Source organism: Malania oleifera, chromosome 3 (assembly GCF_029873635.1).
Source record: "Malania oleifera isolate guangnan ecotype guangnan chromosome 3, ASM2987363v1, whole genome shotgun sequence".
NCBI classification, from domain to species: Eukaryota; Viridiplantae; Streptophyta; class Magnoliopsida; order Santalales; family Ximeniaceae; genus Malania; species Malania oleifera.
The window spans coordinates 23,599,695-23,612,077 of record NC_080419.1 but is presented as its reverse complement, the minus strand read 5'-3'; the positions used below and the strand labels follow the sequence as shown (position 1 = coordinate 23,612,077).

The 12,383-nt window shown below is 32.2% G+C and overlaps 1 protein-coding gene across 1 annotated transcript; it reads right to left on the bottom strand.

Moving 5' to 3' along the window:
• Positions 1-4,808: 4,808 nt before the first annotated feature.
• Positions 4,809-5,594, bottom strand: LOC131150294 (protein RALF-like 33). Its single transcript, XM_058100923.1, has one exon. The coding sequence runs from the start codon at positions 5,439-5,441 to the stop codon at positions 5,070-5,072; it is 372 nt and encodes a 123-aa protein (XP_057956906.1). The 5' UTR covers positions 5,442-5,594; the 3' UTR covers positions 4,809-5,069.
• Between the last annotated feature and the right edge of the window lie 6,789 nt (positions 5,595-12,383).

Genomic DNA, 12,383 nt, shown 5'->3' with positions numbered 1-12,383 from the left:
CAATTGAAAGTCAATTTCAAAAGATCAAGTTTAATGACCAAACGATATTGTATGGATACAAAATTTGTTTCTAAATTCTAAGCATAAAAATAAGTTCATTTCAAGATAAGCCTCATATTTTTTTTTCCTAAATAGCGGTTTATTAAATACAATTGAATTTAGGATTAGACCTTTGAGAAGGTTCAAAGCGATATTATAATTTACTTTCTAAATCATGGATTTGTGGTTATCTTGTGATAGGTTAAGGATTTACTAGAACGTTTTAAATTCCCGAGGAGATCAAGGTAAGTGGGTTTGATTATGTCAACATTTTTATAAAATATACCTGAGTTTATTTTTAAAGAAAATATTTTAATTCTCTCGGGTAATTTACAGCATTATGTTGTTCTATTGAAAATAAATATTTTTAGCACGAAATACGTGTGGCAAGAGCTTATTTTTATTAAAGTGCATTTCATGTTTTATGAAATAATGAACAATGATGATATTTTTATGATATTATTTTTATTATATGATATATATTAGTATGTTTTAAAAACCCTTATGACTTAGAGACTGCAAAGTTACAGATGTTCGGTACCGTAACTTACAGTTTACAGTTATAGAGATCAGAGTGCACCCACGCTGTTATATAGAGTGATTTTTAGAGTAATGGATTTCTCCTGAGTGCACACCTGAGTTCAGACCAATACTTAATCGGGAAAATCTCACGTATAGTTTACAGTTGAAGTTTGGCTTAGTTTGGTTGACCGTCGGCTAAGTCTAGTATTCAAGTTGTACGACCTTGTCATAGGAGTAAACATGACCCACAGTTTAAGGGCCTAAGGGATGTTTTGCAAAACAAGTATTAGAGAAAGTATATATATAAGTATTATAGTTACAGTTTTACAAATGCAGCTTTGAAACTACAATATTATATGTTAACTGTTACAGAGTTATGATACTGTAAAGCTTATCATAGCTACATACTGATAAAATCTTTCTTACTTATTGAGTATCGTCTCACCCAATTATTCTCCTACCTTATAGACAGCTTTGAGGAGCGTATTAAGAATCAGGAATAGCAAGCACGTAGGTAGGATTTGAGAGAGCAGTTTAAAATAAATACTAGTATAGTACCAGCTGGAAACACTTTTATGTTTTGAGATTTTTAAGAATGTTAGTTTTGATGTTGGAGATACTCCCATAATGCAGTTATTTAGCACTTTGGTAAAAAATATATGAGTTCTTATTTGTTTCTACTATTTCTATTATTTTTTTTACGTAACCTATGCAATTTTTATAGAAGGTCACTTCTTAGACCCTACGGGTTTGGGGCGTGATAGTATGCATATTTGGCTACATGGATTAGGAATTCATTTGAAATTATAAATACACGTATCTTGTAGGAGAATACTTAAATTTGAATTTGTGTTAATTTAGAAAAAAAATATATATTGAGTATAATCCAAATCTGTATAAATTCAAATTTAAGACTTGAAATGTATACTCTCAAAATACAATGAACTTGTTTTGAAATTTCATTGAGTTAAAATTTAATTGAATTATAAATCCATAGTTATAGGATGGAAATGGATTGCCAAAGTGAATCCAAATCTATTACTTAGGTCAACTAAAGTATGGAATATGGATTTTAGCATGCAAAATTAAATTTTAGATGATATCATGTAGCATTAATATTCACATGATTATTGATTCTTGCCATTTAAAAAATAGGTTGTAGTGTTTGGAGTACAAATTTCATCTTTTAGATTTAAATTTGTGTGGGTTTGGACAAAATATAACATAAATTATACCATGTATTGTTCAAATCCATGCAAATCCAAATTTAAGATCAAAAATTTATATTTTCAAATACAAAAAGTATGCAAATACAGAGAATAACATAAAAAAAAAACAAATTTCACTTTCCAATCTACGAATGCGTATAAGTACTTAAAATTATAAGTGTTGACATTGAAAATTTATAATGCTCATAATTTGATGCGACATCCCAAAGAAGGGTCAGAAATGGCGAAGCGTGATAATATTAATGATTCGACAGAATCACCACAAACTTGTTATTTTCCTAGGTGTGGTTAGTTCACCTAATTACTTCTCGTTGATTAATGAGTGTTTTGCATAAGAATTAGGGTGCTTAATGTGTGTTCTACATAAATCTTCTAATTTGTTATTTAATCCTTAAATCATAAGCATTCTTTTACAATTCTTTTTTGAGAGTTTACAGTGAAAATATGTATTTTTGCTTATTTTCCTTGAACACTAGACATCATTTCCTTCATAACATGCTAACATTATTCTTATTCTTCGTACATTAAAGGAAGAGCAAAACCCAAAAGAGAAAAAACTTGCAAAACAATAGGAGTGAAAACTATTCTAAGTCCTCAATGAGATTACTTAGTGTTTGATAAAAAAATCAAGCACCTTTTAAGCAATGATCTAGATTTAGATGGTTTAGTGATGAACAGGTTGTAGATAGACTTGTTATGTTAATGACCGTCAGAGACTCAAAGATAGGGATGGTGAGAATCGTACAAATCATAGAAGGATGGAGAAAACAAGGATGGTGAAGAGACTCACACTAGAAGAGGTAAGAAGATATAGAAAGGAAAGAGAATAATGGGAGAAGGAAGTGAGAAAGAGAGAAACAAAGAGAGGGATAGAAGACACCAAGTCCTTTTAGCACTAGGTTAGTTGTATTATGTATGTAACTTGTTTAAGAGATCCTTTATGAGATAGTTGTACATCTATTTATACTCTTTTGGGGTCAAACATGTATAAGTCTTAAGGTTACAAATCATACATTCAAGTCATAAATCCTAATCATAAATTCGGTCCGTTTTTAAATATTAAAAACCCTGTCATAAATTATGTCTGTTTTAAACATTGAATATCCAATTATTATAGTTGACATTCATAATTATCGATCCAAAACCTATCTATCTTGTTACTTGATGATTAGGTGATCCTAGATGACTAGGTGACATTTGTCGAATGGTGAGAGATCGTTTAGGTGGCCACTTGATATCTTTTCAACGTGCCTAGTGACTGGATGATCAACGTCACCTAATAGTTGTGTAGCTATTATTTCTCAGGCGACTACTTGATACTATTAGTTCATCTAAAAGACAAATAACTCACCTCACCCTCGCCAAATATTTTTTTCATTACGACTCTTCTAGTGATTTTCTTAGCTAGGATTGTCACCATTTTCTAAGGAAGTGTAAAAAGACAATGCAAACACTTAGAAAACCTAATAAAAAAGAATTAAAGACATAAAAACCCAATTTCAATTTGAATGTCATGCACAAAGTACCGCTTTCTTACATTAAGAATCCTACTATTTAAAGATGGTTAACTTAAAGTTATGGCTGTATGAGAGCTTCTACACAAAAGCATGCTAACTAAAGTAGGGCTAATGATATTTACATCAGAATGGTTGAATTACTATTTTTCAATATCATTTAAGTCAGAGGTGGTGATTAGCTTTGGCATGAGGTTCATATCACTTGACATTATGATTTAGGGTATGGAAAAATTTGGAAATGGAATGAAAACTATTTTTTACCCAAAATTTACATGTCCCAAAAAGTACTTATAATTTTTGTAAAACGAAGTGAAATCTTTTCCAAAACCAAAACAGAGATTCTTTAAAACGTGAAAGAAAATATTTTTCTTTTTAAGTGCACCGTAGAGCAGGATTCATGAATGAAATTTTCATAGTAAAATTTTAGAAGATGTCTTAACAATTTGGTAAGTAGACTTTGATAATTATGCTTCAAAGGTAACTCATCTTTTATTCTCTCTCTCTCTCTCTCTCTCTCTCTCCCTCTCTCTCTCTCTCTCTATATATATATATATATATAATTTTTTCATAACATTTGAATTTGCAACCTACAATGTAAAAGTTTTAATCTCAAATCACTAGAACATTGCTTAATATAGGGGTTGGGAAAATGATTTTCAAAATTTAGTATTAGTGTGAATTTTGAAAATGTTAGTATAATTTTATAATATATTTTGTCTAAATTTATATAAATCTAAATTCATGACTCAAATCTATATGCTCAAATGTACAAAAAGAATTATCTAACAATATCCAATAACATATATTTGACATTCCCAATTAATGAACTGTTTTAATCTTTCTTATATAAATGTAATTAATTAATTATTTAATCTTGCTCATTTCCTAACAACAAATTAGAAAGCCCACAGATTATTGAACATGCATGTAAAAGTAGACAATTAATCGTGGGTAGGGGTGAGCATAATTCAGTTAACTGATTCAACCGAATTATGTAATTAATTAATAATTAAATATAAATTATATAATTTAGGGTTTCCACAATTTCCCAAATCCATAAAATTCCCAAATTATGTAATTAATTAATAATTAACTATATAAATTATCAAATTGAATTTTGAAAACATATAAATTATACAATCATATTTTTTCCATAATAATAATTTGATTCGGTTAAATTCGATTAACCCATTTAATAGAAAATTTAGTTCGATGGGGTACAGTGAGTGTAATTGGATTGCTTTGGTTATAATAGAGAGCTAACCCCAAAAAATCAATTAACTCAGTTAATTGGCCAAATTATAGAACCGACTGATTGGACATCTCTAATTGTGGGAGCCCCTCAAATTATAAATTTATGTGAATTTCAAAAAATTCAATACAAATTTTCATATATAATTAAATTGACATAAATTAAATCCAAACTCTAAAATTTCTAAATTTTAATCTCCCAAAACACAAAAAATATATATATTTAATATCATCAACCTCAAACATTGAATGCACACAAAATTGAATCTACTTGTGTATTAAAATTTATTTAAATTCACACACACACAAATATATGGTAAATCATATGCATACATATAATACAGTATATAAGTTTTTTAATGCAATAAAAAATATTACAAATAATGCCAAAATTATCACCATACCTTTATTTCCCTCATCGTGTATGACCAACCATGAAAAAATTTTATACTATAAAAAAAAAACCATGAAAAATAGAAAATAATAATAATTTTTTTTAATAATAAAAAATCTAGCGCCTGCAACGGGTAATGGCGCTGCAGCCACGACTGTAGGGGTTGGCGGACGCGCCACGTCGGCAGTTGTAGTAAGAAGCGCCGCGCCGGGAGCAGGGGATTCTGTTCCTCTGCAGCGCCCCGTAGCTTATGTACCGACCCCGCGTGGCCAGAACGCGCCGGCTAATCTCCGACTCCATCTCGAACTCGTCCCCGCCAAAGCACTCCCCGACGGTTCCCCGGCACGGTGACATGGTCGACAACCACCCCAGCTCGTCGAGGTCCCAGCCGCCGACGGAATCAACGGCAGAGAACGAAAGGATCGCGCCTGAGAACAGCAATGCGCAAACCAGGAGGAAGCTCTGTGAGCACCGAGCGGAGTTTCCCATTTTCTGGAATTTGGTTTCTGGGTTTCTGGATTCCTCTGTTTGTGCGGAGGTGAGTGGGGTTTGTGCGGAAGTGGGTGGTGGGGAAAAAGTGGGAATGGAAAATGGTCATTGAGGGTGTGAGTGTTATTGAAGAAAATGTTGAGCTGTTTTTTTTTCCGCGTGATAAAAGGATGAGATTTGTAATCATATGGACAGCACTAATTTGCTATTTACTCTAACTTTTCAAAAAATAAAAAATAAAAAAAAATAAATTGAGATTTATTTATTTATTTTATTTAGGTAATTAACCATATTTTTTTTTTTGGTATATCTCAAGTATATATTTAGGTGTGTCTTATAATATATTGATCGGTGAACCATAGGAACTTACAATCCTCTAAGCCTCCCGATTGGTTGATATGTGCTTCTATTCTCACTCTAGCATTGCAGTTGTAACATTTTAGGGTTCATTTAGTTGTGAAAAATAAATTTTATTTTAAAATTTTAATTTTTAGATAAAAATAAAATTTTAGCTTATTTTTAAAATTTTCAACATTCATGTTATAAAAATATAAAATAAAGAACTTGCTCAAATGCATAAAATAATTTTTTACTTTTAGATTTCAAAATAATCTAAAAAACATCTTTCTTTTATTTTTTACAATTTATATAAGGTAATATTTGAAATTATAAATTTTAGGGTTTGATTTTGAATTTGTATGAATTTAAAAGAAGCTTTATATATAATCAATACAAATTAAAGTTTAAAATCCCAATTCCATACTATCATATGTAAAGTAAGAGTTAAAAATTTAGAAAAAACAATTAAAAGATATTTTCTAACTCTTGTAATTATATGAAAAATTAGAAATAAAAAATAGAATGTCAAAAACACTAACCTTGCCCGATATTTCAAAAATTTCAAGGACAGCCCCTAATTTTAAAAATTCTAAAGATCACCTCTAAGGTTTTAAGAACTTGAGGGACCTGTCATGAAGTTTATCAAAAAGACACACATCTCCCCTTATATTTTATAAGAAAGTATTTTTTTTTTATGAGAGGTTTCTTCCTTTTTAGTAAATCTCATGAGAGGTTTATTACATTTCCAAAACCTTAGGTGAAGTCTGTGGCGGTTTTGAAACTTCAAGGGAGATTTCTGTCTTTTTGTCAAATCTGATGAGTGTCTTTTGTCGAAAATAGAATCATTTTTACAAACAAATTGTATCAATATTATTTATTATTGTTCATTTATTTCATACAAATATATCTTTTTATATTATTATTTTTTGAAAAATCAAAGATAAAAATGAAAATTATTTTTCATAATTAAAGGCCACAAACTTTTTCTAAAATTTAAAAGTATTCCCTTTTTTAGGAAGAATTGAACTCTAATCTTTCAGGTGCGAATCACAACCAAAATAATGGTCAAATTTTTCTTTTTTAATTTTTATTCTCCTAGTAGTAATGGATATGGTTTATGTTTGGAACAAATTGTGAAATTTATTTATTTATTTTAAAGGGTTAATAAGAATTAATGTAATGATTGCTGTGTGATGAAAAAGAGAGGTGATGAGGAGGGGATGATGTGTTGATGAAGTCAAGTCATTTAGTGCAACTAAGAGAAGGTGGGGATGGACGGATACTGAGTTGGCTATGAGGCCATTGATGTTGATGGGAATAGTTGTCCAATTTGGGAGGTGGAGGTAGAGTTGGGGAGATCTATCATTTCCTCTTCTAATTTCAATGCCTAACGTCAATGTCAATGTGAATTTGGAAAGGAAGAAAGTTGAGCAATTAGTGGCGGAATGTATTGTATTTGAATCGAAATTTATTTTTGGTCACGGCAAAATATTGGTTGAATGGAACTATTGTCTTTCAAGGCGGACTATGAGAAAACTCACTAATTATTGTGCATTATTTTAATTTGTCTTCTCCTCTGCTCACATTTAATCAAAAAATAAGGTCGTTGGAGCCAAAACTCTTTATTATATATAACCTTAAGATGCTCTAGTCAAATTGTATGTATGAATGCGACCATACTTGTTATAGTTGGATTCTCTCTCTCTCTCTCTCTCTCTCTCTGCGTGGTGGTTAGAGAGTTGATCTGAACCTTAACCTAAGTCAATACTTATGTTACATTTGAATTTTGAAATTTTTATTCCTAACAATAAAGTGGTTATAATAGAAGGGTTTTTGTAGTTTATGAAAGAAAATGTGCCATTATCATAAAGCAAATAGTAATAATTTTTTTTTTGAGTAGGAATATACAATAAATAACTATGCAAAAATTTGCTCGTAAAATTGTCTATTCTTTCTTTGGACTGGCCTTTTTCTAAATGATTACATCCCTACAAAATTTTCATTACATTCTCACTGCGTTTGTCTTATTCCTAGAGTTATGTATTCCTCAAACCAAGTGTAACTTTAGTTTAGGACATGCAAATAATTAACAAAGCTAATCTAATAATGTTTTTGCAAGGAATAAACCTTACAAAAATATAAAAACTCTAATAATAATAACAACAACAACAACAGCAACGGTAATAATTGTTGTTCTCATTGTTGTTGCTGCTACACTGAATTTTTATAAAATAAAAGAGTGTCTTAAGAGCTAGATTGACTTACCTTTGGAAGATCTTTTTGTTACTCAGTTAGTATAAAACATGCAAATGACGGAAAATAAAGTTTATAAGATAACAAGAATGTGTACCTCCCTTGACTTTTATAATGTCTTGAAAAGATCTTGCCAAGCTACAATTCTTTGAGCTCACATTATTTATATAAAGATAATTAGGTTGTTACCTTAAATATGAGGTAATATTAAATGAGATATGCTTACAAGTGGATTGAGGAGCTTGTTATCCAATGACGGGGCGAGCTAAGATTTTAAAAATTATAACATCTAATATTTTATAATGTAATTTGATAACTTAAATTGTTGGAGATGTGGCTCATATTTGAGTGGAACGCATACACTAGAAAAGCATGAAAAACAAGAGAGAAGGTTGCGGGATGATAACCATCGACAATTTCGTTCAACGCAAGTCACAGGTTTTTGAATTAATGATTAGTAGATTGAGAGATTTTGGAGGATTTTCCTCTGAGAAATTGTTATAGAAGTGTTTTAGTTATATTATAAGTCTTTTTTTTATCAGTAAATGATAAATTATATTGATCAAATGGATATGTACAGAAACTCTGGCATACCCGAGAGGAAGGAAGCAAAACTTCCATCGACAAAATGAACACTATTACATCAAAACCTGGGAATTCCCAAGGCAAAAAGCCATCAACTAACTAAAAATAATCAAAACCAAAACTAAAATGCAATAAAAAAATATCTTAGAACTCAAATCATCACTAGACAGAAAGCCATAAAAATGATGGATATCCAAACCAGGAGGAATCAAGGCGCAACACCCTCCAACAAGAAAAGCCACATGTCGAAGAGAAGCATGAAATCTTTAAGTAGCCCTCCAGCTTGAAGTGGACTATCAACTTGGTTAGTACACCATCCACAATGAGAAAGAAGACCAGGCCCAAGATGAAGACTAACTTCAAGACATCAAGAAACTCCAACCTCCTCAGAGTATTCCGAAAACCCAATGAGATAAGAAAGAAAAAGAAAATAAAAGGAATGAAAATGGGAAGAAAGAAAGGGGAAATCAGGAAACAACTCTCTTTTTTTCTTTCTTTTTTTTTTTTTTTGGTGTCCGAGTTTACTACCAATTGTTAATCAAACGCCAATCCAAAAGAGAACAAGTCCCTTCAACCAAGAATCCAATAGCAGCACCTCATACTAAATAAGACCCCAACACTTCATCTAACAAACTGACCTTCACTGTTCACACCAGAGTCCAGCAACTCAAAGCAGATCTTCCATATTGAACATGATCCACTAGAAATGAGACACCAACTTCCAGCACAACCAGATTAAAACTGCAACCCAACACAGCGACATCAACAGAGGATAATACATTCAGCCTTGTATTAAACCTGAAACTAGGAACTTAAGAATCCTTCTTCACAACCCCAGAGACATAGTAGCCTGGAGAGTCATTACAGATCAACAGAGCACAGCATAACTCAACCAAAATAAACATAAAAAAATCAGCAGATTAGGCAAACAGGCTGAGCCAAATAAAGCAGGCAGTAAGCATCAACCACTGGAGACACCTAAAACAGAAACTATTACTCCAGCCCCTACAGTAGGCCAACTCCTGAATATTCCTACCATTACAACTCAAAACCATTCCTAAAATCAGAAAAGATCACTCACATTCTGTTGGTTCCCAGGTTTTTACAAACCTGGGAAATCTGTCGAATACAGTTCTGTATGTATGCATTTGAATGACTTGAACAATGGCTTCTAAAGGGGTAACCTTACCTTCAAATATCTTTTTATTTCTGAAGTGCCATAAATAATACACTGTGGCAGCAAAACAAACTTTTTTAGCCACTGATTGAACCCCCGTACCTCTAGCTTCTTTATGCATCCATTTTAGAGAAGCCTTAAGTGTGGTTAAAGCTCTTGTGATGCCCAACCAACTCCTCAGGTGACCCCAAACTGCCGCTGAAAAAGTGCATTTAAAAAAGAGATGGTCTATTGTTTCCTCCTCCCTATTACAAAAGCAACAAGAATGGTTAATCCCTTCCACATGAATATTGTCAGTAGTAGCTAGTCTACCTTTTGCACCAAGCCAGAGAATAAAGGAGTGTTTCGGAGTGCAACCATTCATTCATACAACATTAAACCACGGAACCTTACTTCCTTTCCTTCTCCAGAAATGATAGACTTCTGAACACGAGATTTTGTCACCAAACACCCATTTCCTTAACTGAAAGTCGGCTTCTTGTTGGTCTCTGCAATGTAGCAGTACATTATTCTTAAGTTCAATGATCATCTTAAACAAAGGAGAGTCCTCATGTTTAGAAGAAGCCTCCCAAATGTTACAGCCTCTCAAATAATTCCGATTTATCCATTTCACCCATAGAGAATCTTTTTTATCATGAATATTCCACAACGCTTTAATAAGGATAGCTTTATTCCATGTTTTGAGATCAAAAACTCCCAATCCCCCTTCGTCTTTTGGTAAACACACATCCTTCCAGGCCACTAAGGGTCTCTTTCTATCACCCCATAAAAACACCCTACACAACTTAATAATGTACTCTCTGACAGATCTGGGAATGGGAAAAATTGAGAGCCAAAAGCACTCTGAACCTTGAATAACTGAATTGATTAACACATAAGGTTAGTATTTTTATCAATTTTTGTAACCCTTGTTTGATAAGCTTGATGTAAGCTTCACGTGAGATAGTGAAAAACAGATGCTTGCTCCCGTGGACATAGGCAACTTGCCGAACCCCGTAAATTATTGTGTCTTTGATTTTGTTTGCTTTCTTTATTCTCATTGTGAGTGTTTGCTTGTTCCGTATATTTATCATTGAGTGCTTGCATTACTTGTTCTGGATTGATTCGAGTTTGAAAAGTTTTCTACTGCGTACTCAACATCAACAATTGGTATCAGAGCGCCAATTTCCACAATTGGTATCTGAGCTATTAGTTGCAACGGTTGGGATCTCTTAGATGAGGTTCAATATTTGTAAGTTTGATGGAATGTGAAAATTTCATACTTTGGCTAAGGGTTAAGGACTTGCTAGTGCAGCAAAGTATGGTGAAGGCACTATATGGAAAGAAGTTGGAAGGCATGGCCGGTTCGTGTCCAAGTCATTGACGAACAAGTTGTATCGTAAGCAAAAACTATATTGGTTTAAGATGGTAGAGGGCTCGTGTTAGCCTAAGTGGCTACATGATCCTAATTTTCGTATTTTGATGATAACAACCCATTAGTAGTTCTTAATTAAACTAATCTTTGCATACTAAGATGTGGCAAGTATAAATGGCAAAATCACACTAATACAGGTTCTAGTGCAAAGACCAAGCGAACATTCTCATATGCAAAGATCAAGTAGACAATCAAATAGGCAAAGATCAAGAGGACACTCAATCAAAAGAGCTCAAGCACATACCAGTGGAAGCTAATGTAGAAACATGTATAATTGGGAGTGTTTGAGGTAATGTTTATTGTAACTCTTGTAGTTTTGATTCGAGCAAGTTTATTTAGCAAGAGTTGAGCTAATTGCATGTGCATACTAGTACGTAAGAGTACATAAGATATCACCGAGTCATAAGTTTAGTACTTATGAGTTTTCAAAGTCAAAATAAGAGTTTTATAAAAATATTCTTTAGTCAAATGTATTTTTATATGGTACAAGTTTAAATCATATTAGTTTTATAATTTTTTAAAGACTTGGTCCTAGTTGGGTTTAAAACCTCATTTATGCACCACTCAAATTTCCTAAAAGACCCTTCAGTATTTGGAGCATAAATTTTTCTAGAGAACTATAAAAAGTTGATCTTGGTTTCTATTAAAAGTTAAGAAAAAATCTCACAACTTTCATTTTAAAGATTTTCACAGATGAGAAGGTTTAGATAATGAACAAACAAGGGGCAAATCGCCAATGGTTTGACCAGGTGCTTCGATGGTTTCAAGTAGAGAGTTGAATGATTTTCTTGCTTGAGGAAACCGTCGATGGTATCGAGAAACCGTCGACGGTTTGCGTTGAGTTTTGAACCTTAACGACCATAATATGGCTAGTTTTCAAAGTAAACAAATATTTTATTAAGCCAACGACCATATAACTGCTAGTAGCCCAATTTACTTATAAATACAAGTCCAAAGACTTGTTTAAAGATTGATGTTAGTGATTAACATTTTTAGTATTGATGAGACCCTGAAATGCATGATTTTAGACCCTCATCTACCTTTGCTTATCCTTACTTTATTACTTATTAACCCATTTTTATCATTGTTCGGGGTTATTCAAGGTTTGTTGGTCTTTTCAAGAAATACATGTTAAAACCAAGGAGTTAGGCATACAAGAAGCTAAAGGAGTATC